We start from the raw sequence: 27759 nt of genomic DNA on the forward strand, positions 1-27759 counted from the left end.
ATTTCATGTTCATAAAAAAAATGAATAAATAAAATAATCAATAACACAATACGCCAATGAGTCTAATAAAGTAAGACCAAGACAGATATTGCACCATCTGATGGCACGTACCAAATGTAATATCTTGGCAAAAATTATTAATGATGCATACGTCAAATACTTATAAATTCAAATTTAGCAACACCAATATTCACAAATAAAAATCCAAACCACAACTCTGTATGTATATGTATATATATATATATATATATATATATATATATATATATATATATATATATATATATAGTGCTAATAGAAACAGAACAGTTACAGATTGAACAGAATTAGTCAGAAGGAACAAATACTTTCGAGGTTCTCTCTAATTGTACCCATCAATAATGCAACATATATATATGACTCATGCCCTTTGTTCCTGAGTGGTTAAGTGCAATGTGCATTATGTTTGCTTTCTTTCATAATAGATAAGCAAATAGGTACAAAGTTGGATTCATGTAGTTATGTGACTGGGCTGTCGCTTTGGCCTTAAAGTTGGTGCTTAAATGGCTGAAATGCAACATTTGAGTTCGAGTAAAAGCAGCTGTGATGTGTGGTCAGATCATATTGTTCTTCTTCAGTACCTCCAAGTACTGCTGCGTCGCCCTGCTGACGGGGTCCAGCTCCATCCTCGAGGCAGAGCCCACCGGAGACATACGGGCAGAGGCAACGTCCAGCTCTGCTGTGGCTGAGGACAAGAGAGAGACCACATCATGACGCTGCAGCTACACACACTGACACATACTGATACCATCTATTTCATGAGACTTTATAAGTCTGGTAGGATTTGTCATGTTTCTAGCCACAGTGCACTCACCATTGATTAATTCCTTTGATATGTTTCTATCCAACTCACTCTGCATCTGGAAAAAAAAGAAAGTTGCAGTTTGACTTGAGCTAACACTGAAAAAAACTGAAAAAATATTGCCTTAAAAATAAACATTTACACATTTAAAAAAAGATGCAGGGATGATACTTAACAACCAAACACAACACTATGGTAAATGGAGACACATGACAAATATTTGAACGGTGGAAAATCACTGCAAGAAAATCAGGACTATTATGTGAAACACAGCAGGACATGCCAAACATGCAAGCTCTGCTTTATTGTCAAGTTTCTGCATTCGGTTATTAGATGCTGCCTTTTAAATGTTACTGCAAGCATGTCGGTATGGTCAACTAAAGTCACATGCATCCATACATAATTCATATAATCTGTGCAAGATGCATTTAAACTAAAGATAAATGCTTTCTAGTGAACATCTGTATGAATCTTAATCTAAACAAACATGTTCTCAATATCTAATGTGTAAAACTATAGAGGTATGCACGCAACCTATAAAGAGAAAAGAATCCAGAATTTTATGTATTGAGCTATACATGTAATTAGATGTGCTTGGACACACACACACACACACACACACACACACACACACACACACACACTATATACATATGCATGTGTAGTATGTACACAAATACCGAGACATCGAAATTTGTGGATGTTACAGTTACTTATAGTATCTAACTATAGGTCATTAAATAGTTTCTTTTTTATTAGTGTAAATGTTAAAGCTCCTGCTTAACTCAACTTCTTTACTTGTGCTTCATTTATAAGTTTATAATCTTAAAAAGTAAAAAGGATCAATTCACTTTTCCAAACAAGATTTCACATTTTCTTTGCCAAAGGTACACAGTCGGGAATGAGGCTGGAAAGGGCCAAATTGCATTAAACTTTTGTAGGTGTTGTATCTATTCATGGTTGGTAGTATGTTTGCCAAGTTGTGTGTATAAATATGTCATTCCTCTCCCATATACTTATACAGTACAACATTCTATGTCTTGTGTGTTGCAGTGCTCTCCTGTGTTGTGTTGGACAACAGACTACCACATATTATTGATTGATTATTAATTCGATCCATGTAGGTTGTTTTTCCTGTTAAGTCCTTTAACACTTGGAGCTGGCAATGACGAGATGTCTGATTAAATGAACCTGATCTCCTTCTTAAATCAAACACTTACATGGCATTTAAGCTTTAGAATAGACAGCTACATAATCTCTACTCTCAGTCAACTGTGGAGATGAAGACAGTCAACTCAAAGCAGAGGATCAGAGGAAGAGGAAGGTTTAAGATTGAAGCAGTCAGTTATGTTATTAAACACACAATTCAAGAACCAGCAAATCCTGCACATTTCAGCTGTGAAATTCCATTATTCCTGACTTTTTGAATTTTATTTTTTGAACTTGTTTTTGTAGTTTTTGACATTAAATCTTTAAGTTAGGATAACATTTGTTATGTCAGTTTGACAATTTGTTATCTTACAACTGTGTGAATCCCTCAGGTAGCTAATTCTAGAGAGATGTAACAGGAAATAGCCCTTCGATTAAGTGGACTGCTGTAAAAGAAATCTAAAAAAACAATTCTCATGTACGTTTCCACTTCCTCGTAACTAATTTGATAACAGGGTTACAATTTTTGCAAGACGCTCCATCATGTGAAAAATAAATACATTGAACATACTGAACGCAGTACTTGGAATATTTTCTGTAGCTTTGCTGGTCTGTCTGTTTTTTTTTCACTGTGCAAATTGGGAACATCTTGGTTTGAATATGAACAGAGCTATAAATGTGAGCCCACCAGCAGGGTGAAGGGAAAACAGCCGCCAACCAGACACTGAGCTAAACACATCTACACACCTGGTTATGAGTCTGGCTGAAGAGAGGAGAGATGAGAGACAGACTTTTGAGCTAGAAGCTAAAAGAGTCAGAAATAGAAAACAGGTTAGAAGGAGTCCCTCTACCACTAGAGATAGAGTGAAAAAGAAACGATGTGTAGGAGGAAAAAAAAGGGATTAGAAATAACTTTAATTTCAAAGGTTTTTGGAGAGAGAATTTAGAAAGCCATCACATCAACTTCATAACCATCTATTTTATAATTCCATTTTCTCACAATCTGAAATGTTTAATGCGTAATGTCTCAAAACCCACAGAGTAATACGCCTCTGTAGTCAGGACAACATAACAACACACTAACTGCTCTATAAAAAGCAACATCTTTGAACAAAATGCCACCAGTTACACAATAACACACTGACAACCATGATGCCATGGAAATGAAAATGGCCCCAAATAAATGAACTTGTCTCTTTAAAGAATATTTATCTGTAATCTGTGTGAGTGAATGAGTGTCAGTTTATGGCTGTACAGACCTTGGCCAGATAGTCCTCCACTCTGCTGTTCTGTCCCTCAGTGGCAGGACTGAGAAGGGAGAGTCCCAGACCAAGGCTTCTGTTGAGGGGTCCTAGTGTGGCCCCATAGTTCATTGGTGAGCCCAAAGAGCCCACATCCAGTGAGGGCCCTCCAAGGCCACCATTTGCAATGCTGCTGGTGATAAGAGACCTGCTGCGCTCATTGAGCAACTTGGAATTGGCTTCTGCGAGCCGACTGTTGGCTCTGTGGATGGAAAACATAGTAAAGGTTAATCTTTGATACAATAACAATAGAGGTTTGTTGCCTTTGTCTAATGATACAATGATACTACATGTACTGTTTTTTAGACTTATTCAATATAGTAGTTTTGAAATTATCTTTATAACTTAACATGAGGCAACAGCAGTGGTGTTTACAGGGCGTTGTGTGGTAATTTCAAATCAGTGATCAATATCAGTTGAGGGGAACAAGCTGGTCTCACCTCTCTAGTTTGGCAGCCAGGGACTTGCGAAGCCGCAGCTCCTCAGTGTAGAGTTGGTGGTATCTCTCTAGCTCAGTTCGCGTGGACTCTCTTTGGTTGAGGCTGTCCTGCTGGGCGCTGCGGGTGCGACGCAGTTCCCCCTCCAACTCCTGGATTTTCTGCTCCAGCTGAGAGCGCAGGTTGGCCTCATTGGCCGCTTTAATCTGATCCAATGTTTCTTGTGATGCTGCCTGAGACTGGCAGACACACAGACAAAATGAGACTTAGTGATGTTTAAATAGACATACATTTAGCAGCAACCATAGCAATGATGTGATGCACATACTGTATATGCACAGTCTATTTTATATGCTATATTGTAATTCATGTGTTGTATTATTTGCACTGTGCACTCTGCAACTGTTGTTGAAAAGGATACTGTGAAATAAAAAAGGTGCTCAGTAATGTGTGTTCAGGTCAATTAGGGTGATGTAAAAAATTCCCCAATAAGGATTTTTACCTGCAGAAAGAGGTTGACCTGCTCCAGTTTCTGTTGTATCTCTTGACGGGCCCTCTCCTCTGCATCACGGCGGTAATGCTCCACCTGGTTCTGCTCCATCTGTGCTGCCTCCATTCGGTGTCTCAGGTCCAACACCTCCTCCTCCAGTTGCCTCTTACTCCTCTCCAGCTGGTCCGTACTGCGGCTGAAGCTCTTCAGGGAGGCCAGTTGATCCTTAAGATCCCCGTTCACCTTCTCTAATTGGCTGCGACGAGACATTTCCTTCTCCAGCTGCACTTGCAGGTCATCCACCTAAGACAGAGGAGAGGTCTGAGACCAAGGTCTAACAGTTGACACTACACACTTCATCTAAGAGACTCGTAGTAGTGGTTTATTATTTGAGAGTTAATACAGAAATTATAGTGTCACATCAGACAAACCTTTTCTTTCATTCGTCCAAAGCCACCCTCAGCCTGGCTGTGTCTACCCGGGTCCATCCGTAGACTGCTCATAAGAGAAACACCCTCAGCTCCACCAGTGTCCTGATCCCGCAATTTCTTCTTTGCAGTCTTCAATAGAGCGCGCAGCCTTAAACACATGGGCATAAAAACTTTAAGCAAACAACAAAATTAGGTAAAATCTAAGAATAATAAATGATAAAACAGTTAGACTCAAATGAGATTACAAAAACAAAAACACTAGACAAACACAAGGACTTGTTAAACATCAAATGTAGCCTAGTTTAAAAGAAAAACAGAATACAGACATTGGTGCACCACAGCCACGTAAGCCAGGAAAGACTGCACTCTACTGGATCCTGCTTGGGTCTAAATAGTAGGAGAGGGCACTGCCATAGGTGAGGAGGGCGTGCGGAGGAGGGCAAGAGTCACCTGTACATTTCTTTTTGAAGCTCTGTGTTTCTCTTCATCTCTTGATCCAGACGAGTGTCCACAGCCTTCTTCTGCTCTGCTATTTTCTTGGCTTTCTTCTTTTCTATTGCCATCTGGAACATCATGATATATTATCAGGAGGGGTTACTGTGTAATTTATCATACATTATAATATTAGCCGGAACGCAAATGCAATACTATGATCACCTGGGTGCTCAGTTCTCCTTTTTCCTTCTCAAGCTCTGCCAGGCGCAGTCCTAACTTAGAGCGACTCTTCAGTTCCTCCTCCCACAAGGCCTGAGAGTCCTGGGCTGTGTGAGACAGCATGCTTTGCTTCTGGACCTATGAAAGAGAAAGGTGGAGGCAAGAATTTAAATCATAAGAAATAAAGTTGTGAATATTTATTTTTTTTAAAAGAGCCCCAGTCAGCTTGTTACACTGGTCAAATTTCAGTTGACCCAGCTGACCTGTGAGAAACCCAGCATGTCTCAAACATCCTGAAACAATGTGACCTTTTTTTCAGTTGTTTAACCTGGCCTATTTTTTTTAACCAGAACTGGACTGGAGTTCTAGAGAAAATATTTTGTTATTGTGTTTATGACCAAATTTGTAAGTACAACAAAATCTGAAAGACTGGTTCTCATTCTCTAGGAAGAGAAATGATTTGCTTCAGTTGTTTAGTTTTGGCCATTATTAGTATTAGTATTATCAATACTGTTGAACATTGCACTGCTGCAAGAAAAATGTTCAAACCTTCCTCTTTTTAAGAGAGGGCTATTTTCTTTATTTATTTTAAGACTCAATTCAAATTGTTTTATATTTCAATAGCCTTTTTTTCCATAAAAACACATTATAATATATCTGATAGTTTGGCTAACAATGACAGGGGGATATTTTGTATTGTTTTTACTAACATTCCTCAGCTAGCTTCATGTCCTTTTTGGCTGGCTACTCAAAAATATAGAAACTTCCTACTCAGATGGGTCTGAAGTGAATTACATAGACAAAGACTACAAAATCAGAGTAAGAAATGTAAATCTAAGCCAAAGGTTTTCTTAGAACAGAAACAAAATATGCCACCAACCTCTCTACTGAGTTGGTCTTCCAAAGTCATCTTACTGCTTTGGAGGTTTGTAACCAAGTCCTCCAAATGACCTCTGACCTAGAGAAAGAAGAAAAGCATAGTAAAAAGTTATTAAAGAGAGTGTTTGTGTGGCTGCTTATTTATTTTTCGCAGAACATTTTAGAAAGTGGAGTAGACACTTTTGTCTAAAGGAAGTAACATGCATCATGCAGCTCGAGACGAAAAGGAGTGAAAGACCCCACATACTAAGGCTTAAGGGAGAAAACACATTTTGACGTCACCAAGAAAACCCCAAACCCACACAAAGGTATTACTTCCCCTTTAAGTTTAGATTCCAGCTTGTACAAAAACCCACAAAGCCCAAGTGCTTTTAATTTCGCAGAAGCACACAGTATGATTTCAAGATTTTTGTCAGTTTTTTTTTTCTTTTGGAAACAGAGGTAAACCCACACGAGAGAAACTAAGCCTACATCCACAATACCAACCCCTCCTCCAGGTGAGCAGTCAGATAGCTGGAAAAAGATTGGATACCTTAAAATATAATAAAAGACTTCAGAATTATATGTACTTGATATCATGAGAGTTTTCACTAAGTATGACAATGCTGAGATATTGTAAGATGGTTTTTAGTTAGAAAGAGGTAGATATGATGCCACTGAGATCCTGTGTACAATGTGTGCACGCAAGTTACTGGATCAGGTTTTTCACACTCACCATGGCAGCTTCCTGAGCTCCTTTCTGAAGTGCATCAATTTTGTTGGACTGTTGCTTTGCAGCTGCTTCCAGCCTGGCATTCTCTATCTCGAGCCTAATGTGACATTACATTGACAGTGTCGCACATTCATATTTTATATACTGAAACAAAGCGTAGAGTTGCCTTGTCTTTCAAGCTTTGTTTTACATTGATTTCACAGAAGTTTTGTATATATGGTATATGAATAAATTAACTGATCAATCTTTTAGTCATGTGTTTGCACATACCTCTGCACAGCTTCCTCCAGCTGTTTGATGGTGGTATCAGAGGCTACTGAGGCAGACAGCGCCTCTTGGAGTTTCCGAGCAGCCATGGTAAGTTCCTTTTCCTTTTCATCTAGACTACTCTTCAGACTGTTGATACGTCTCTCTGCCTGCACGTACTGGTCCTCGCTCTCCTCCAGCTACAGACAGAGACAGCACATGCACCTCATCAGCACTGTTAACAGTTTCCTTAACACAAATTATTGCCTCTTCTGACCAACTGTTCTATCACAATAAGCCATCTAAATTAAGCTTGACCTTAAGGTGTTTGCTTCAATTAACACAGATAATATCAGAGATGTGGTGAGAATATGCTGCCACAAGGTGTCACTGTTCACTCCTGTTACCTTTCCTTTAAGTCTGTCCATGTCTTTGAGGAGCCGAGTCTTCTCCTCCTCCAGGTCATTGCGATAGCGTGTGTTGACCTCCAGAGAGGCTTCACTCATCGACAGCTTCTTGAGTGAGTCGGCTAGCTCCTGCTGCAGCTGCCTTAGACTAGTCTGTGCTCAGTCAGAATCCAGAGAGAGCACAGGTTGTTAGATATAAAAGGAGATCCTGAAATGGCGTGTGGTAGAAAGGCTAAAAGTGGGTCTAGAGGAAGAGGCTAGGTAATCTTATTACCCCCTGCAGAGCTCTAATCTTACCTCTCTTTCGTTCTTCTCCTCCTCTAACTTGTAGATCTGATCCCGGAGATCAGCAGCCTTACTGGCGAGCTCCTTATTTCTTTCCTCCACTAGTTGTACCCTCTCTTCACAGTCAGAGCGCAGCTTGGATAGAATGTCACTGAAGCGCTCTTGGGCATCTGTCACAGCACGCTCCTTTGCAACGCCTTTGTTCTGGGCTTCCTCTAGCTGTTGCCGTAATAACATGCCCTCACTTTGGGCTTGGGCTAGCCGCTCCTGTGTGGTCTCTTGGCGAGCTCCAGCACGGCTGACCAACTCTCTCTCGGCCTGCAGAGCCGCTTCGACCTCCTTGACACGTGCCACTGCCTGGTCCTTCTCCCGCTGTAGCACATCCAGCAGTAGACCCTTCTCTGTCAGCTGCAGTGTGACCCGATGAACTTCATTCTCCATGCTGTTTGCACGAGACTCTGCCTGGGCCAGCTTCTGGGACAGGCTGCTGACTGTCTCACGCTGACTGGCTGATTCACCTGTAGAAATAAATGTAATAAGAGAAAAAAAAGCTCCCAATTAAAAATATTGTGGACAAAAAGATGCACACAGCAAACCCAATTAAAGCCAATGTAGACCACAGCAGGGTTGGGTATGGCTGAGTGTAATTTTGAGCTTGAAGCTGTTCAGTCATCCCAACCACTACTAACCTGCGAGCCTGTCTTTAAGACGCTGGTGTTCTTCTTTCTCCCGGAGCAAAGCTTTCTCTGTGTCTGTGTGAGCGGCCAGGCAATGCTCAGCCTCCTTTACTGCACCAGCCAGGCGGGTTCGAGTAGATTCCACCTCTACCTCCAGTGCTTCACGAGTCTGTCGCTCATTTTCGAGGCGGGTTGTTATCATAGCTAACTCCGACTTCAAGGTGGTCACCTGGTTATTGCAGCTGAAGACAGTCTGGGTCAGGGCTTCATTGTTAAGTTTGAGATCTCGCTGAGCATCTTCTAGCTGTTCTTTGAGGGCCTCATTCTCCTCCAAAATGTGGCTCTCTTTGAGACTGCTGTTGGCCTGCGTACGCTCAAGTTCTGTTCTAAGGATGTTCAGCTGCTCCTGTAAGGTGGCAGTCTGCTGTAGCAACTCCCGCTCCCTGTCACTGGCCTCAGTGAGCTGAGACAAGGCCTGTTTTGGACAACAGCAAAAAACATGTTAAGATTGTCCTGACAGGTTTTCTTTACAGTTTTGTCTTCAAAATATATTGATATGTATTTATTCCCAAATTTTATAGATACTAATGTGAATCTTCTATTTGCAAAACCATACTGCATCACTATTATTTTACGATATGTTCTAAATCAATCAATACCACAATAAATGCCACGATTACCTCATTGCTTTTGCTTATATTTCTTTTGTTCTCCTCTTCTATTTCCTGCTGCTTACGGAGATGGCTGTTGAGCAGATTCTCCTGCAGTGTCCTTGCACTACGCTCCTGAGCCAGCAGTCTCTGGGTCTCACTGTGGTCCTCTTCAAGCTGGGTGGTTAACATACAACTGACTAACGTAACAACTATGTATACACCAAACAACTGCACAAAACAACTCCTGATGAAATATATTATGAAATAAATTATTATAACAGTCTTACTAATAACTATCATACATCAACTAATACCAATACCATGAAAACAGCATAGCCAAATAACTGCACATTTTCTTTGGACAGAAAAACAAGTTTCAGAGGGTGCACCTGTTTCATGTTGTTGGCCAGTGCTCTCATCTCCAGCTCCAGGTTCCTGAGGGTGAGCTCCACCTTCTGTCTCTCCTGAACCTCTAACTGATGCTGCTCCTCTGTCCTCCTCAGCTTATCTCTGGCAGTGTTGTACATCATGGTGGCATTGCGGCGATTTTCCTGCTCCTGTTTCAGCTGAAATCTAAACCAGGCACAGAAATTTTAAGTCCGTAAAAAAAAAAAGATTGATAAAATAGGCAATCACATTAGGCATTATATCTACAGCAAGTAGGTATAATGCACAAAAATATGAAAAGGGAGACCAAGACAGTGTCAACAAAGGGATACTGAGCACTCTAGCTTTCAAGAAACAAAAGTAATTCTCACTTGAGGTTTGTGACTTCAGTCTGCAATTCCAGCTGGTCGCGCTCCAAGGCAGATTTAACATCCTTAACTTCCTCTAGAGAGCTCTTCAACTCCGCTCTCTCCATTTCCAACTGGCTCACCTTGTCTGCCAGGTACCCATGGCGACTCCTTGCTTTTTGGATGGAACGTTCATATTCGTGGAAAATGTTCTGCAGCTTCACCATACTCCTGGAGTCTGTCAGATGGAATATGTCCTTGATACGTGTTCTTATTATATATCTTATTATTACCGTATTTTCCGCACGATAGGGCGCACTGGATTATAAGGCGCACTGTCAGTGAATGGTCTATTTTCGAACTTTTTTCATATATAAAGCGCACCGGACTATAAGGCGCACATACACACACACTGTAATATTATGGTGAAGCACAGTATGTATTACTCCGCGACGCTCCTGACTACGATAGCCGTAATGCTGCAAGTGGTGCGGCTTTGCAGTTTACCAAAGTCGTACTAAAACATTTTGACAGAGCGCCGTGAGCGCCGTGTACCACACTAAATCGCTTCGAGGTCAGTAAGCACAACCAGAATTAATCCATATATAAGGCACTCCGGATTATAAGGCGCACTGTCGTTTTTTGAGAAAATTAAAGGCTTTTAAGTGCACCTTATAGTCCGGAAAATACGGTACATAAATTAACATTTGAATCAGCTGAATCAGTACCTAAAACGGCTGAGTCCAGCTTCTGAATGAGGAGGGATGCATGACGATAGCCTGAAGTGGGAGAATCAGTGTCATCTGTGGCTGTGTCCGATGACTGAGTTAGTTCATCAAAATCTTCTGCCATCTCCACGTCTTCAGGGTTCTGTACATGGGAACAAAATGTGATCTTAATGTTGTTCAGTTTCTCAGTTTCTGTTTTGTGTAGCTTAACTTCAGTCAAGCCAGTAACTGACAGAATTTGACTTTTACCTCATTTTTTTGTTGTCCACTGGTTGGCAACCTGAGACCAACAAGCACAGGGGAGAAAAACTGTGGTTATTTGGAAAACTTGTGTGTATCTTGAGAGCTGCATAGTGGAGCTGTTGGAAGTGTAATGGTATAATGCAGTATACAGTTCAATTTTTGGAAAATCAATGGTTAGTCATGCAACTATGTAGGGAGACAGAAATTTAAAATCAAGAGATATTGCAGCCTAATCATCACCCATCACCAGTATTGTAAAGGCCTGTTCAGACTGAAAGCAAAGCCAATTTTCACCATGGTTTACTCATGCAAATATTGACTGCTGAAGTGTTTTAGAAGTTTGTGTTTATTTGTCACAAACAATCAGTGAAAACAGGCAGGATTTCTCTTGTTTCTTGAGTCTTTCTCCTTTTTTCTGTATGTTTACTAAGTCAATTAGGAAAGGTTTTAGATGAGCATGAATTTTTTGTTCAATTTGTTTGAAATAATTCAGACTTGCACAGGTACCTTAACTTGCTCTCCCTAGAGCAAATCTGTGTTTTTCTCACTCACTCGCTTCTTTCCATTGACCTTCTATGTAACTGTGCTGCCTGTATTATTAACTTCACGTTCAGACTGCACCTTACAGGTTAGTGACAGAGAGGTGAAACCGATACACATATGTGGCATACTGCATATATACCTTCCTTCATCGTCCGACACTTCACTTAAAGTGCTATCGTCAAACACAGAGAGAGGATCTCCGTTAACATGGGTGTTGGTCTGAGGGGCTCTGCTGTGCTGGGCCCCTCTGACCAGCTCCAGCTTTAAGGTCTCCTCTACAGCTTGTCCCTCCTGTTTGTTGCTATTGTAGGTCTGCTGGAGTGGGAGATGCGATTTCACAGGTGCCCTGTTGGTGCTATAAAGAGCAATAAACCTGATAGTCAGCGAGTTGTGATGAGTTGTGATCTACACTTTAGGAGGTATTGCTGAAGAAAGAGGTCAATAAATGCAATCAATAAAAGAAAGTTTAGACTGGGATCTTCCTGTTTAATGCGTCATTGAAGAATAAATTCAGCTAAAGAGTGTGTCAACACAAGTGTTACAAATAATTTTTAAGATAACTACACACACACAAAGCAAAAATAAAATATTTTCTTGTAGATAATATCTGATTTCTAAATTTAGAAGATGTGTTGTTTTGAAATTATAAAAGCAATAATTAACATTAGCTCAGGGGCTAGAAATGTGCAGTAGCTAGACAATGCATACCTCTTGGTGGCTGCAGGCTGCTGTTCCCAGTGAACTGCTTCAGTTTGACTTGACAGGCATCCTAACCTGGTCTCAGGTTTCTCAGTACCCACTTTGTCCAATGTTGTTCCACCAGTATCCAAGGATGCACTGGTTTTTTCCACCTCCATTGCAGTCTTCGTTGTCTCTTTGCCAACCTGAAAAGACAAAGGCAAATATTTGATAATGGGCCTTGTGACATGTATCCTAACTGAAACAAGCTGGATCCAGCCTTTTAAGATGCAATTTGGCGCAGGTTCTTGTACACTTAGTCATACATAATTTAGTGTCACCCCTCCCTTCTGAGACCAAACACCTCAGTGTGGTTACTCTATTTGACATGATATTTTCCCCTAATTACAAGGACGCACAATTTTATCCACTGCAATGCTTGAACTAAGAAAATATAATCACTTTTTAGTCTGATATGAATGATAAGATGCAAAAACTAGATGACACGAGAGTCAAGCGACTAGAGATCTTCCCAAAACTAAAACCAGAATCTAAAGAAAGTATAATTATTTATTAATTTCTCCACATTAGGTTATATTAGGTTAGGCATTATTACTTCCACATGACCTCAACACTCTCTCTATTTGTTTCTTAAAGTATCATCTGTAGCAGCTTGAACTGTTTATTATTTACATTGCTATTTCAGTAACATATGCTGTTGTTCTCTGTGTGAATTAACATGTCAAATTGTGAAGCAAAGATATAGCACAAGATGAATATTTCCTTCTCTGCTTTCTGTCCACAGAGACACCTAAGCACTCAAAAGGCTGGCCAAAAAATAAATCTACTCATCCCATGAAGATCAGTCTCATCAATTTGAAGAAATACCTGCATGTAAAAAGACTAGCTTAAGCACAGCATGCATTAAAAGAAAAAAAAAATCCATCAATTACCATATCATTACAATGCACTTCTTTTAAGCACAAAGAAGGCTGTTATTTATACACTGTCAACACTACATCATCTAGCAAGAGAGAGAGTACTTAGTCAACATAAAGATACATGCAAAATCCATGCATAATGAAAAATAAGTCACAACTAAAGAATATACAAGTCTGGACTTTCTGTAGTTTTGGAATACAATCAAGAATGCCAAATTACCAATATTTTTGAACTGTAAGTCTGAACCAAAGGCTTCTTGAGTGCAGAGTAAATGATCCTCAACAAAATTTTATCTCAGTTCTACACGTTTTTAGGGTTTGTTAAGGAGGAGATGCAACAATGAGAAACATGCAAGATCGACTCTACTACTTGAAATCAAACCTACAGAAAATATTAAGACATGGACAATGAACATCAAACAGAGAGAAAAATAAGATGAGGTCATGATGTGTGGCCAGTTTGGCCCCTTTGAAAAAGCTGAGAAAAAGAACTGAAATTAAGTACACGTATGAAAAAGACAAAGAGAAAGAGGAGGTCTAGAAGGGAGAGGCGGCCATCCTCTACCTCTTTCTGAAGTTAGGCATTTTCTTTCTCCAAATCCAGGAAGACAACCTTCAGCATCCCTACCTCAAGTTTAAACCTTTCCATGTCCTCTTCCAGCTCCTCATCAGAGACACCTTGGATAGAGGCTGAACGTCTGCTCAGCAAGGGGGGGCAAGACTTAGTGATCTCCTCAGGATCCGCTTCTGAACTTGCGTTATTCTTCTCTGCTTCATCCACATAAGCAGTTTTGTCCTTCAAGATTAAGTCCATCTGTTGCTTGTGGAATGCCCCAAGTTTTCTTTCATCTTTTAAGAATGAGCTACAGCCAACATCAGAAATTGGTATGGTCTGACCAACAGTAAGAGCTGTGGTAGCTTGATCTATGTTGCTCTCTCTCTTTGCTGTGGTGAGTTGTGATGAAGGAGACCTGCATGCCCCCAGAACATCCTCAGTGAGAAGATCTGGCTCCTGATGCATGTTGCTGTCACTGACAGACAGAGGCCGACAGGCCTGCATCCTGTCTTCACACAGAGAGTTGTCAGCAGATTCTGTCAGAGAGTCTTCCAGTCCAGACTCCCTCTGCTCAGGTATGGTGAGAAGGACAGTACTCCTTGCTCTTGCTGCAGGGCGCACAATGATTTCTCCTTCTTCTTCATCACTTGACTCTTCAGCAGAAGTACAGTCAGTTGTGGCCTGTTCTTCTGCAACATCTTCTGCAGGACATCTTGATTTAAGCAGTTCTCCAAACTTCTCTTTTAATTCACCAGCAACATTTTTGAAGGTGGATTTCACCTCCCGTTTCTCCACCTCTACCCAGAGCTTCTCATAACGTTTCTCCCATGGGATGCCATCACCCACTTCACCTCCTTCTTCAGGACTGTGTTGATCTCTAAAGTCAATATCCTTTTCTCCTCTGTCAGAGCCCACACAGCCAGATGGCCGTGGGTTATTTAGGTCTAACTCACATGTATCTCTTGCATCATCTTTCTCCTTTGATGGCATGGGTGGATGAGGAAAAACACAACACAAACAAGACAAAAATGCAAAACACCAAGTTTTGATTTTAAATGAAATACACAATACTGATTCATATTTATACTCTTATCACTTCCTACTTATGATAACAACTTGCATTACATTTTCATTTTGAAACATATTTACCGTTCACGTCAAGAAAAGCTAACCAAATAATTAGAATTCTCAAACAAATTAGAAGTCAAACAGTGTTTAAAGGAACGATATCTTTCATAAGTTGCATAACCTGCTTGGCACTAAATTGTTATAATTTGAGGTCAACTTGGAAACACGCACATATTTATGTATACATATGCAATTATGATGAGTTTCTATTATCCATTGATGGGGAAAGCATGAATCATGCTGTTCTGTTTTATCTGGGACCAAATGCGGTGAGTGATGAGAAAGATGTTAGGATTGTGGAAGGATGGTATTTTCCAGGTATTTCTCACCTTATGCAGAGGCTCGTCAAACTCTTTGGTATTTTCACTGTCTTTTGCCATTGACGAAAGCTCAGGAGAGCCTAAGGAGACAGAGAATCTTTATCCAGAGCAGAAAGTATGTATGCACAAAAAGGCCTACTCAAAAAGACCAGTAAGCCTTACCTGGTTTAACCACTGCCTGAGGCTCGGCTATGTTTTGAAACCGATTGTCAATTTTGGCTGTATTGGAAGATGTTAAATTGTTTGGTTCCCAATCTGAATCTGGATGAGAGCAAGTCAAAGAGAGAAACAAAAATTATTTATATTATATCCTTTGTTTAAATGGTATAAACATGCATTTAAAACATGAATAAGAACATGAATGGTTTTACAACACTTTACCTTCTTCACTCTCTGGTTTCTGAAGCACTAGCTTCCTTGCTCGAGGTTGAGGATGTGGTACGAGTTGAGGGGGTGTGCTGGGCATTCTGAGAGAGCTGATGCTCTTCTGAGGTGTCAGTGGTGCTGCTGGAGTAACATCTTCATCCTGCTCTTTAACAGATGGACTGGTGCATTCTGGGAACTCCTCAAGTCCAGGGGAAGCCATTCTGCGGCCAGGCAGGGTTTTCTTACTGGTTGTACTGGCTGAGTCCCAGTCTGATGGATCTGTGTCATTAACACAAGAAGTTGTAGGCAAATTAACAAAACATGACAGTGATGTTTCTGAGGGTAGGAGGTCAGTCTACACTGGGATAACCATTACGTCTACATACCTGAGTGCACTTGCTTCCACTACATGATGCACTCATGTATGACAATGGAGAAGATCTGGGGGCTGTTAAACTATTGCCCACTATCAAACTGGGGTCTCAAAGGAGGAACTACAGTTCAACTTATCTAATCAGCTAGTTTATGTTTACCAACCTGCTTTTAGAGCTTCAAAAATGTGATGACAGAAACATAAAAAAGGGGATAAAAGTCAGTGTTGCCAGCAGATATACCACATTAATCAGAAACTTAAAAAAAGAGAGCAGATCCTGCATATGTTGTTCTCGGGGTGTTGTTATGAGCTTGTAATTTAATACTTTGCTTGGAGTAATTTTCTTGCTTATCTGCAGCCGCCAGATAAGCCATCAATGCTGGTAATTTTGTTTCCACAGCATTTTGTTTGAAGTTAAAACAAATGTTCCTTCACATAGTGGAGTGGAGTAGTAAACAACTTTCCACTGGGACTGGCTGTCACTCGCACAGTGTTTGCATACATATGAGCCTTTCTCAACTTCTCCCTGTAGTGTAGCTGGGCACTTGTTTAGCTCAGCAGGGGGCGCAGAGCTGCTAGTTCTCATTCACAATAAACAACAACCATTGCTGTCCCAGTTTTTAGAATCAAAAACAGCCACCCTCTAATCAAAAATATTTTTTGATTTCATTGTTTAACAGGCAAACCCAAAAACAGGCAAACCCAAAAACAAATAATTGGTCTACTTACAGATGAAAAAAGAAGTCGATCAAATATGTCATCTTACCTTCAAGATCATCAACGTCACCCAGACCAAGATCCTCCATTACGTCTGTAAAGAGAAACAGTAATAAGACAAAGAGCCCTGCTTCAAATAACTTCTCCAACATTTGGAATTATGAGAATCTGGATTATTCCATTTACCTGTCTTTCGTTCATTATCTCCTTCAAGTTTGCTCAAAACACTAAGTGGTTGCCATTTTGTCTTCTCAATCTGGTAGAAAGGAAAGATATTGCAATTCGATTCCAACGGGTCACAATTTCTTTTATCTTCTATGTCATTACTGATCTTACCTCTTTCTTTGTAGTGTCATCTTTAGCAGCATGGTCTCTTTCATTATCATTACTTCCAACTGCAAGAGACAAGACATGTCTGTTATACCCGAGACAACACAACTTCAACTTCTTCCGTAAGAAACGAAACAGTATTTTAACAAAGCTGGAGTAGTTTGCCAGAACATTGCAAAAAGCATTCCCATGCAAATGTGCTAATCAGCAAGTGGATAATATGGTTAGGCATCAGAAAAGCTTTTAGCTCCTGTTAGGACCTGGCATTAACATCTGTCTAGGTTCATCCGATCACAAGTGGACAGCACCAAGGGCGCATTGAGGACCCAGTTGTGATCCAATAATTTGGACCACATTCAGAGGTGGTCTGGGCCACATGTTCAAATGTGTTCTGAGCGACAAAGACGGACCGCCGACTAAACTGATATCATCTGCAACAGTATAATTAGCCCCACCACACTTTCATAATGAACTGGAAATATTTTACTATTTCAAATGGCTAAAACCTTATTTCATTGCAGAGCTGTCTGCAGTGCAATGATTTGCTCAGCCCCTCCTTGCCCTGCTCACTCTCTCTCACAAACACATTGACAATGGACCCATCTGTCATAGATTGACTGGCTAAGAACAGCAACGCATTTGAACAGAAACAGAAAAGCAAACAGAAAAGATGTACGTGTTAATTTGCAAATTGAGGAGATGTGGAGATACATTCTAATGTCAAGTGTGAACTGAAGTACTTCACTCCACTTGTGATCGGATCACCCAAGACACATGTTGATGCCAGGTCTGAATGGGGCTTTAGATTCTCCATTCCAGTTTTATGAGGACACAAGTTCAGCATCAGCCAAGAATGGTGGGATGAGCTGTAATTGTCTGTTAATATAATGTGAGTCAAAACATATAGGAACCAATAAGCCAAGTAGAACCTGTGGCCCTTTAAGTCCCAAATTTGGGAAAATGAGGTTCAAGGGTGGCAGGCAGGATGGAGTAGTGTAGGCTGCATGCATTTTGTAATGGTGATCATGAGGTGATTGTAAGGCCTCTGATATGGTCAACATGCCGTTCCTCAGACCTATGACAAGACATTCATTTACCCTGTCCCTGGCTGCCTCTTGGCCTGCCTACACTCCTCCGAGGCACTAGATCTGCCATCCTATTGCCTCCTTCCCCTCTTACAAAAGAGGGAATATAAAACAAGTCTACAAAAGAAATGTAACATATTGTTGGAAGACTGGCAATTATAGTACACTGCAAATTCTACACAATAATTAGACTGAAAACACAATGTTTGAGTCATTACTCACAGACAAAACTAATGCATGCATTAATAAACTAAAGCAGTTTTCTATGTTTCTAATTAAATACAATCACACAGTTTCTGCAGCATGAAATGGTGCCTGGAATGATTTGATTGCTTTAAAAAAGCCAAATAAGTAAGAAATAAAATAGACTTACTCTCTTTAATATCATCTTCAACAGTGGACAACTCTTCTTGATCCTGAGAATGCAAGCTTTGTTTCTCTTCATGTGGCACACTGGGGTTTTCAGAATGGGACTTAAAAGAGAAAATCAGTCTGTGACTATGTGTATGGTAAACATCTGATTCTACATGGTGTTCCAGAATTTGTCCTTGCTGTACCTCAGAGTCCCAGGAATCTTGCTCTTCCTCTCCCTTCTCTAGACCCAGCTCAGACAGGAAATCTATTAACAGATGTAAATTAATCAAGCTAAAATACTTTCCAAATAGTGATTGTTGAAAAACAGTACAGGATATATTCAACAGGGGCAGCAAATACAGAAAAAAACACCTGCCAGGAAATGCTACCTCACTCTGGGTCTTTTAAAAATTTGATTTGATTTCAAGTCATGGTACAAGAATTCAATTCAAAACAATTTGTGATGCATCTTTATTCATGCCAAGTTTATTTCTTATTTCTCTACTTTTTCTTGGTGGTATTTTAAATATACCAGCATTTCTGATTTTTTTTTAACCAATAAACATCAAGGAGTAAATTGGCTTTCTGGTAAACATTTTGTTAAACAGGCTGAGTGAGTCACAAACGTCGATATCTTGTTAAACTGTCCACTTCTCCTGCAGACTGTGACCTCAGTCACCTCAGTAGCTGGCCAGGCAGAGGCATGACAACTACTTAGACCTGCAGCTTGTGCTTGGGAAGCTCTCTGAATTCAGATTTAGTATGTTTTTCTTTGGTCTATAATACAAAAAATTAGTAAGCAATGTAATAGTGAAGTAACCTCCCATTAGGTTAGGGTGGGCAGGACTGCGCTGGTAATGTAAATGAAGTAAAAGGCTGCATATAAATACTATACACTAAGGTGTAATATTGTAATGTTTGGTGGACCAACATTTCTGTTATTCAAATGCAGAGTAACACATTCAACACATCCTTTATAAAGGATTTGCTGCTTACCTCTTTTTTTATCTTTTAAGACTTCTGTTTCAGGAACAGGTGAAATGGCATCACGGGACTCTCCACTCTCTTCAGGCTGATCATTTTCATCTGAGATGTCTCCTTCCTCCTCTTCCTCCTCATCTCTCACCTCCTCTTTTTTGTCATTGTTGTCGTCGTCATCCTCCTCCTCATCATCCTCATCCTCTGTGGAATCTTCTTTCTATGTAAAAAAAAAAACATTGCTAATCATGTTTAAAAACCTATTACCACAAGGCATATCCAATGAACAGAAAAGCACTCAGCAAGCTGAGAGCAACCATCTAAAAAAATGAATATGAACCTGATGAAGATGTTGGCTAGGGTGTTTGAGTCTCTTTGACCAACCACATTACACTACAGAAACTGCTACAGTGCAACTAAAATCTTTGTATTCCTGTTTTACCTGAATGACAGGCTCTTCAGTGCTTGAGGGCTGTTGATTTCTCGTGACTATGCTCTCGGCTTCATCAGCTGATTCTAAATCTACATTATCAATGTCAGTCTGAGGTAACGCTTCATCAGAAACTGTGTTCCTGTCTGAATCATAGTGTTCACCAACGGTGACATCTTCTTTTGTGGGTGGGCTGGAGAATATATTTTCCTGATTTGGTTCTTCATCAAGGTCATTTGATGACACTTTTGTCTGAGGAACAATGGCACTTTCATTTTCTAGTGGAACATATGCAGATAATCTAGCCTCATGTTCATGATCTGGCTTGTCGCCTCCACTCAGGCATCCATCATGCATGTTATCAGAATTATCTCCCACACCAGACACTTTGACTGTGGCACTGGCAAAATCATACTTCACTTTTTGGTCCATGCTGTCAGAGTCCTCACTTTGCTCATCATCTTTGCTGGGACTGCCACTCTCAACATCCACCATCTCTTTCTCCTCTGGCCTATTATTTTCTGACGACTCATTATTTCCATCAATAACAGACTGCAGAACCTCTTCATTGTCTTCATCGTCATCAATATCTGCTCTAACTTCTTCCTCTATTTTCTTGTCCATTGCACTTGTGGTCCTTGACTTTGGTGACTGTGTATTGGCCGGAGTAGAGGGACGTGTCTCCAAGATGTTACTGCATTCTACAACTTCATCATCCTCATCACTTTCATCTTCATCATCCCAGCTACTACCATCATCTGAATCTATATTTCCTTCCATTTGTGATGGCTTCCGAATTGAATCAACATCATCATCTAGTAATTGATTTCTGGTTGTGTTTTCATCCTCAGGTGATGGTGACACTGCAGGGGAGGGGTTAGCTGACTCTTTCTCAATACTTTCTTTATCTTCTTCACAAGAGCCGTCGGAACAGTGCTGCTCTCCGGTCTGGTCTATTACAATATTTGTTTTTGAAACTGTTGACACCACTTCACATTTAGTGAAGGAGCCTTTATCATTTTGGTCATTATTTTCAGATGAGGAATCCCACTCTGACTCTTCTACTATTGCTTTACCTGGTCTGTTTCTGGATGGATCAGAGCTTGTTGAATTTAGACCCGAAGAGGATTCAGGTTTCTCTATCATTTGCTGTGGTGAGACACATTTTGGAGTTGGTACCACAGGTGATGATGAATCCCATGAAGTATCAGCGTGGTCTTCGTTTGGTTGTGGTAATGTGCTTTCCTCTTGGAGGGTTGCTGCTTTTCTTTGTAAATCTGATGCTCGAACATCACTTTTCTGATCAAGCACCTCGTTCTTGACCTCATCATCTTTGGGTAGATCAATGTCACTGTCCTCTAATGAAGAGCCCCATGAGGACCTGCGTTTCCCTTCTTTGAGGACTTCATTTGATCCAGCATCATCTTCAGCATCAGACATAATGTCTGTATTTTTTGCAGCAAACTCAGCAAACACATCTTTGTGTTTAGCGAGTACAGTGTTGCGACCAAACCCCCCTGTTTGATTATCCTTTTCATCATCACTGTCATTCCACACTGTGTCACCACTGTTTTCTTTATCGCTCCAGGAGTCATTATCATCCTTTTCCCTTTCTCTTTCAAGCTCTTTGTCCTTGCTAGGTGAAAGAGTATCAGAGCCATGCCTGGATGGTATAGGACCTCCTGTTGAACCAGGGTCTGCACTTAAGTTTTGGTCTGATGGCAATATGCATTCCTTCCCAAGGCTGTCATCTTCATCAGAAAACTTTGATTCTACCCTAATGGCTGACACGACGCAATCCTCCTCTACATTTAATGTTGCTGGCATTGCATAACTTGCTGTTCCAGCTGACAAGACATGGTCAGTGCTATGAGTCTCTGTTTTGGCATCTTTCTCGGAGGCATCTTCATTACCAGGAGTAGTTGCACAATTAAAAGAGTTGTCAGTACCAGGTATGTTTTGAGTGTCAGCACTGTCAATAATCTTAGGGGCACCAGTGACAGAGGGTTTTTGTATATCTTCAAATTCAGTAATGTTGGCCTTGACAGAGGCCAAACAGTGGTCATCCTCCTCCTCCTCCTCACATTCATTCTCTTCTTCATCCTCTTCCCCATCCTCCTCTTCACTTTCCTCGTCATCATCTTCTTCATCTTCATCCTCCTCCTCCTCTTCCTCTTCTTCATCCTCATCCTCATCTTCATCATCATCGTCATCTTCTTCTTCTTCTTCTTCTTCTTCCTCCTCCTCTTCCTCACCAACTTCCTCCTCAGAATCCTGTGCTTCTGGGCTTCCCTCATGAGAGTCTGATCTTGCTTTACTGGTTGACCGCTGCTCTGAGTGTTTGCGTTTCCCCTGCTCAGCTGCCCTGTCTGCTTGTTTTGGGCATTTAAGAAAAAATAGAAAGAGAGAAAGACATCACAGAACTGCAACTAGCAAAGCTTTAACACAAATGTTTTACCTTTCTGTAGCTTGGAAGAGGGGAGGAAGTCATCTGGGGTGCTTTGGAAAGGAAGGAAATGGGAGAGGGAGCTACTGGGTGCTGCAGAGCGTTGCTGGATGTTAAAGCCTTTGGGAGGGATGGGATTCTCTGGACTCTATTTTCACCCTGTGTCTCAGATTCTGTATCGCTCAAGGATCTGTCAGGCAGTGCAGAAGCTATGGGGCAGGCAGGGATAAAAGATTACTACCAAAAACCACAAACTATGGAGGAACACTAGGGACAGTGACTAATGCTCAAAGACTTACAGTACCTTCTCCCTTTTTAGATGCAATCATTTTCCTTAGGTTTACTTTATGTGGTTTCTGAAAGACAGCATATCAAATGAAGGTTAAAAAAACTCCCAAAAAAACATCTGACAAGGGAAAAAAAATAAAAGAGCAGCACCAACCTTTTCAATTAAAACCGATTCATCATCATCTTCAGATGAAGGCCATTCATCAGCAGCACTTTTAGAAATCCTAACAAGAGAGGGAGAATAGTTTGAACTGGGAAGTCAATTCTAATTGTAACTTGCAGATCATGAGATGACTGTGCTCACCGACTTAGTGACTCTGACTGAGAATTGTCTTCAAAATCTGCAACATAGTAGAGGAACTTATTTTCAGCTAATCAGGACTTAACCTCACTTGAATCAAAGGCAATTTTAGAAATGACATATTATAGTATTAAAACTATCAAACTACAATATATTGAGAGAATCTAAATCTTAAAAAGCAGAAAAAGTATGAGGCACAAAACACTACAATCTAAGGCGGCATAAAAGTGTACTTCCTAAAAAAAGGGAGTAAATTGAATGTTTATCTTTAGTAACTGCTAATGATTGTCAGTGACTAGAAACTGACAGCCTCTGACTGATTTTGCTGACAAAGCTCATCTAAGCAAAGTAATACCTCCCCCTGCTTCATTTGCTCCATGCTCTAGATCCAGTCAAGAGGTAATGCATGAGGAACAAATGAAATAATCAAAGTCAATAATGAATAGACAAAAGAATATCCTCACACTTCTGTCATTCACTGTTATGTGAAGAAAACTTATCTCTCTACCATCTTTGTCAGTGGCTGGTCCTCCCAATGAGAAGCCTGCTTCAACATCTTGGAAAGGACTGCCCAACAGCAGTTTTTTCTTGTTTTTACTTGGACCTAGATGTGACATGGAGGGTCCATCGTTCCTCTGGGTGCCATGCTCAATGATCAGGAGGGAACAACTAAAATACAGCCAAGAAATAGAAAATTTTACAATGTTGTAGGCTTTAACATGTTTCTCTGATTTCGGGCTCTGAGAATATACAGTGGTCTGAAAGAAAAACATAAGAGTAAAACTGAAGAAAAGAAAAAAGGAAAAAATAATTTTTAATGAATAAAACAAAACTAATAAAATAAAAACTAAATAAAATAAATAAAATGACCCATTTGTGGGCTTTGGTTATTTATTTTGTGTAAGTTCTTTATTCTACTCTCACAGCACAAATGCATGACTTACAGAGAAAATGCTAGGACAGTAAGTGCAAATAAAAGAACAGCTTACGGATGATGCCCATTCATTACTGCGTAGTCATCAGCTGACCATCCTTTGGAATCCTTTAGTGTGATATCGGCGTTAAACCGTAAGAGTAGCCGCAACATACCGATTTGTCCATTGCCAGCAGCTATCATTAATGGGGACCTGCAGATAAAATCAACGATAGATGGCAATGTAACCAAGTGTAAACTACAGACGATCTTGCAATGCAATCCCACTAATCACAATGCCTATCAACATATTAACCTTCTGACCCATGAGTACTCAGTAAACATTTCTACATTATTACACCAGTACTCAATATTCATGGGTTGGACCACACTGCCTTTATTTTGATCTCAAATACACATCTGTAAAATTTCATAACTGCATATTGCACAGTTGTAATCATACTGACAAAAATCTGTCCACAGACAGACAGACAGACATATCAACACCTGCCAAAGACCTCAGGACCACTTCTGTGGTAGTTCCTGCCACAGGACTTGTCTACAGGACCACATTTTGCCATGGCACACCCAGACAGTCTCACAAGGTGAAAATAATACCAGCCACACACTGTTGTTGCTGGTAACAATGAATTCAGCAACATCAAAACTATTAGATGTGTATCAGAAATTGTTACCTTTGGTCTTGGTCCATCAAATTAACATCAGCAGTTTCTTTGAGAAGAAACTCAGCCATCTCTATATGGTCCTCACGGACTGCCACAGTCAACGGTGTGAATCCCTCCTAAAAAATTGGATAACAGTCAACAACCTCATGCAATGGATAAGAGTCATCAACATAACAATACCTCATTCTGCATGGAGTTTCATAAATTGGAGAACCATTTTTAAATTTCATTTCTGGATATCCTTTTTTAATTGCAAGACTTTTACAGCAGCCTACTCACATGTCACTGAATGTGTAAGATGTATCCAGTCACATAATACATCTTTCACACAGCAAATATTTTCACGTTTGGTGTTGAGCATAACATTTGTAGTGCAAAACTAGAAGACACTAAGAAGTCCTCCCCTAATGGCCATAGTTGGTTTATTGCAATAAAGACTGTTATGATAACAAGCTGTGGTGGCATGATGAATACTTTTTTAATTAAGATACAGGGACATGTAAAATAATTTCCAACCCCTAGTGTCCAAGCTGGATCTACTCACAATTCAAATATATCTGGTAACACGATACTGCCTTTGTATTAACAGAAGACTGTCCTGATGTTTGGCCTAAAGCTGAGAAAATGTTGTATGGATGACAGAAAGACACAATCACCTTGTTTGGGGCATTGATGTTAGCCTCATGCCCCAGCAGCAGGATAGCAGTGGAGATGGACGGGATGTTTGCTGCTAAATGTAGGGCTGTATTGCCATTGATGTCCACCAGGTTAGGGTCAGCATGACTCTCCAGCAGTATGTTCACACATCGCTCATGCTGGCCCTGCACTGCCTGATATTGTGAAGAATTGACACAAACGCAGAACAAGGCCTGAAACAAGGCTTAACACAGTGTACAAATGAAGTACCCAACTGTGATCATTACAATACCAACACATTTTACATTAAATTAAGAATCACTGTCTTCAAATCTCACCATCCAGGATTACCTTCATTAAGGCGGATCTATTTTGATTGTCGCATAGGTTAAGCTTGGCTTTGCTCTCAACAAGGAATTGCACGACCTCAACATGTCCACTGGCACAGGCAATATGAAGTGCAGTTCTGTAATAGTAAAGGAGAGAGATTCTTAAATGATACTGACAATTAGGAAAAAGTGTGTTTTTTTACAATGTGTATGGTGTACTTTAAAATTGGTTGATAAACATTGGGTAACAAAATATTTCACTGATTCTGACAAGTTCAGCTCTTACTATTTTTTCGTTATTACAAACCATTCTGTAAATTGCCTCATGTACTCAATTTACACCCCTCAGTTACTTCCGACACATGTTAATTGTAAATGGTAACTTGAGCCTACTCTGAAACTTAAGTAGATAAGAAACAATGGGGTGTCACGTACATGTTACCTGGGGTTTAAAACACCTGTTTTAAGTTTGCTGTTATCAATTAAAAACCTGTGCATCATTATACAATACCACAGACCAGCTTTGCTATGAAAAACAAATTCCACACTACATACTATACTCAAAAATATACACAAGGGCTTCCACAATAGCATTTTATCTCTGTCACTGCAATAATATACATTATTTCAAATGTGCTAAAAATAAAGAGATGCATTTATCTGAGGGGGACAATCTGCCAGATTTTTTCTTCAGTCAACCAATGCATTTATCAAAGAAAGCCCATAATTATATCCTATAACTAGAAGTCAAGGGTTAATGTGGCAGTTGTGGAACACTAACATATACAGATAAATACTGAGCAGTGGAAAAGTGGCTCCAAAATAATGTGTATAAGTTTCTGAGATTTTAATAAACTAATCACATGGACTGCATCCCTGCATAAGTATATTCTAGAGAGCAATGAATTCAGCATGTACTAACACTTTCAAGGATCTGACAACAAATGCTTCAATCCCACTTACCTGTTCTCCTTGTCAAGTTGATTGATATCATTCTTTTTAGCAAGCTGCTTCAACTTTGCCAAGTCACCCACTGAGGCAGCCTTGTGAACCTTCCCGAGATCCTTTTCTTTCAGTTCATAGCCCACAGAAAGCACACTCCCATTGTCAGGGGTACCAGACGGGTGTTTCTTTTTCTTAGTAAAGCTGAATATTTTCTTCATTGTACACAGCAGCACAACATTGCTTTTGCACCGTCACTACCTGCCACTCATCTGGTGCTGGAGGATCACTGCAGGCTGCTCTCCCATCCCTAAAAATAAGACGTGCAAAGCGGATTAGCCACCTATAAAGCCATGCAGACAGCACTGTGGTTTTGCTTCATATAATAGATATAACTAATTACTAGAAATACTGTTCCTCACACAGAAACATTAAATGCAGTAACGCTAGCTTTGTCGCACAGAAGGCATGTTGATCAAATTAATATGTAGGGAGGTATTACGCACAACGTTGAGTGTCTAATTACCTCAACATAGCGTTAGGTGACGATAAACACAACTGTCATGCTAACGGCAGCGTTTCAGCACAGGCTACACTACGTTTACCCTAATTTTCTTCACCCTACCTTACAGGACGTCCTCCAGAACGTTTGGGTTTGACAAAGCATGTCGACGTTTCATTAGTTCACCGATTGTTTTGCTTCTAAGATGCAGGGAACCGAACATGTCCACATTAGCAAACGTTACTCGGCGTTGTTTATATGAACGTAGTTAGCATTATATCTGGTGACGTGTTACCATGGTAACGGACTGTACAAATGGTATGCTAACGTAGCAGCCAGAGGTTATGCAGTTTGCTAATGTTGACAACTGTATGTCTCATTGCTTTTGGCGCTATTATGTAGTGTACATTAATATGTCTACTATCACTATGTTTACAGTAAAAAATACGTTTTGGTCAGTGTAAAAACTGTATTAAATTCGAGATTATTTGTTGCCTAGCAACATTACCTACCTTCAGTTGGCTCCGTGCTGCGCCTCCCACGTCGTCACTTCACAAATGATGCAAACCGCCACATTTAAACTGGATTTGTAGTAGAGCAGAGCACAGCGGGGATTGTCCCTACAGCGCTGAAACAGCAAAGCTTATTTGCAAGAGTCGGTTCATCTCAAACATACTTGTCCTGTTCTTCCAACAAGTGTGCAGGAGTCGTTAGCTAACGCTAACCTATGTGAAACAAACTTAACCCTGCTAACTCAGTGCTAATTAGCAAACGCTAAAAATCAAAGCTGGACGGGTAATACGTTACTCAGAATGATAACTTTAAATTTAATACAAATGGCGTATGTAAGTGTATGCTACCCCAACTCGCGCAAGCTTTTGAATTAATACCAACTACCATGTATTAACTCAAAAACTAACCTGTTGATTGTCGGAGTCAGACCTCTATCAGAGCTAAAGCTAATGAGCGTATGCTCAGAAAAGCTTGCTGGCTGTTGCGTTTTCGACGAACCAATCAGAAATGATTTCGCGTTAACAACTGCTTTCACTG

General features: G+C 40.3%; 1 protein-coding gene across 9 annotated transcripts; it reads right to left on the reverse strand.

Annotated features, from left to right (window-relative positions):
• Window positions 1-260: 260 nt before the first annotated feature.
• On the reverse strand, window positions 261-27759 carry ankrd26 (ankyrin repeat domain containing 26). 9 transcript variants are annotated; one of them, XM_071493027.1, is made up of 46 exons: window positions 27630-27759; window positions 27222-27337; window positions 26229-26517; window positions 25288-25402; window positions 24957-25130; window positions 24310-24416; window positions 23691-23828; window positions 23210-23370; window positions 23057-23083; window positions 22705-22741; window positions 22555-22624; window positions 22417-22468; window positions 22125-22321; window positions 19255-19456; window positions 18462-18523; window positions 18278-18377; window positions 17917-18021; window positions 16826-16884; window positions 16676-16745; window positions 16539-16583; window positions 15415-15678; window positions 15196-15294; window positions 15043-15113; window positions 13658-14563; window positions 12119-12294; window positions 11550-11765; window positions 10874-10904; window positions 10625-10766; window positions 9921-10134; window positions 9552-9735; window positions 9190-9336; window positions 8522-8984; window positions 7845-8350; window positions 7548-7700; window positions 7165-7340; window positions 6898-6991; window positions 6654-6695; window positions 6184-6261; window positions 5307-5441; window positions 5100-5212; window positions 4650-4797; window positions 4231-4521; window positions 3732-3967; window positions 3250-3493; window positions 854-899; window positions 261-724 (listed from the first exon to the last, which is right to left on the reverse strand). In XM_071493027.1, the coding sequence occupies exons 3-46, from the start codon at window positions 26426-26428 to the stop codon at window positions 594-596; spliced, it is 7227 nt and encodes a 2408-aa protein (XP_071349128.1). In that variant the 5' UTR covers window positions 26429-26517; window positions 27222-27337; window positions 27630-27759; the 3' UTR covers window positions 261-593. The 9 variants fall into 9 exon arrangements, 8 of the variants coding, with proteins under 8 accessions (XP_071349128.1, XP_071349150.1, XP_071349139.1 ...); XR_011693092.1 differs by adding an exon at window positions 2738-2795 and having other exon boundaries at window positions 633-724; window positions 27222-27711; XM_071493049.1 differs by having other exon boundaries at window positions 6669-6695; window positions 27222-27710.

The sequence above is a fragment of the Trachinotus anak genome, unplaced genomic scaffold, assembly GCF_046630095.1.
Source record: "Trachinotus anak isolate AG129_WGS33_773 ecotype Australia unplaced genomic scaffold, CSIRO_AGI_Tana_v1 ptg000002l, whole genome shotgun sequence".
Taxonomy (NCBI): domain Eukaryota; kingdom Metazoa; phylum Chordata; class Actinopteri; order Carangiformes; family Carangidae; genus Trachinotus; species Trachinotus anak.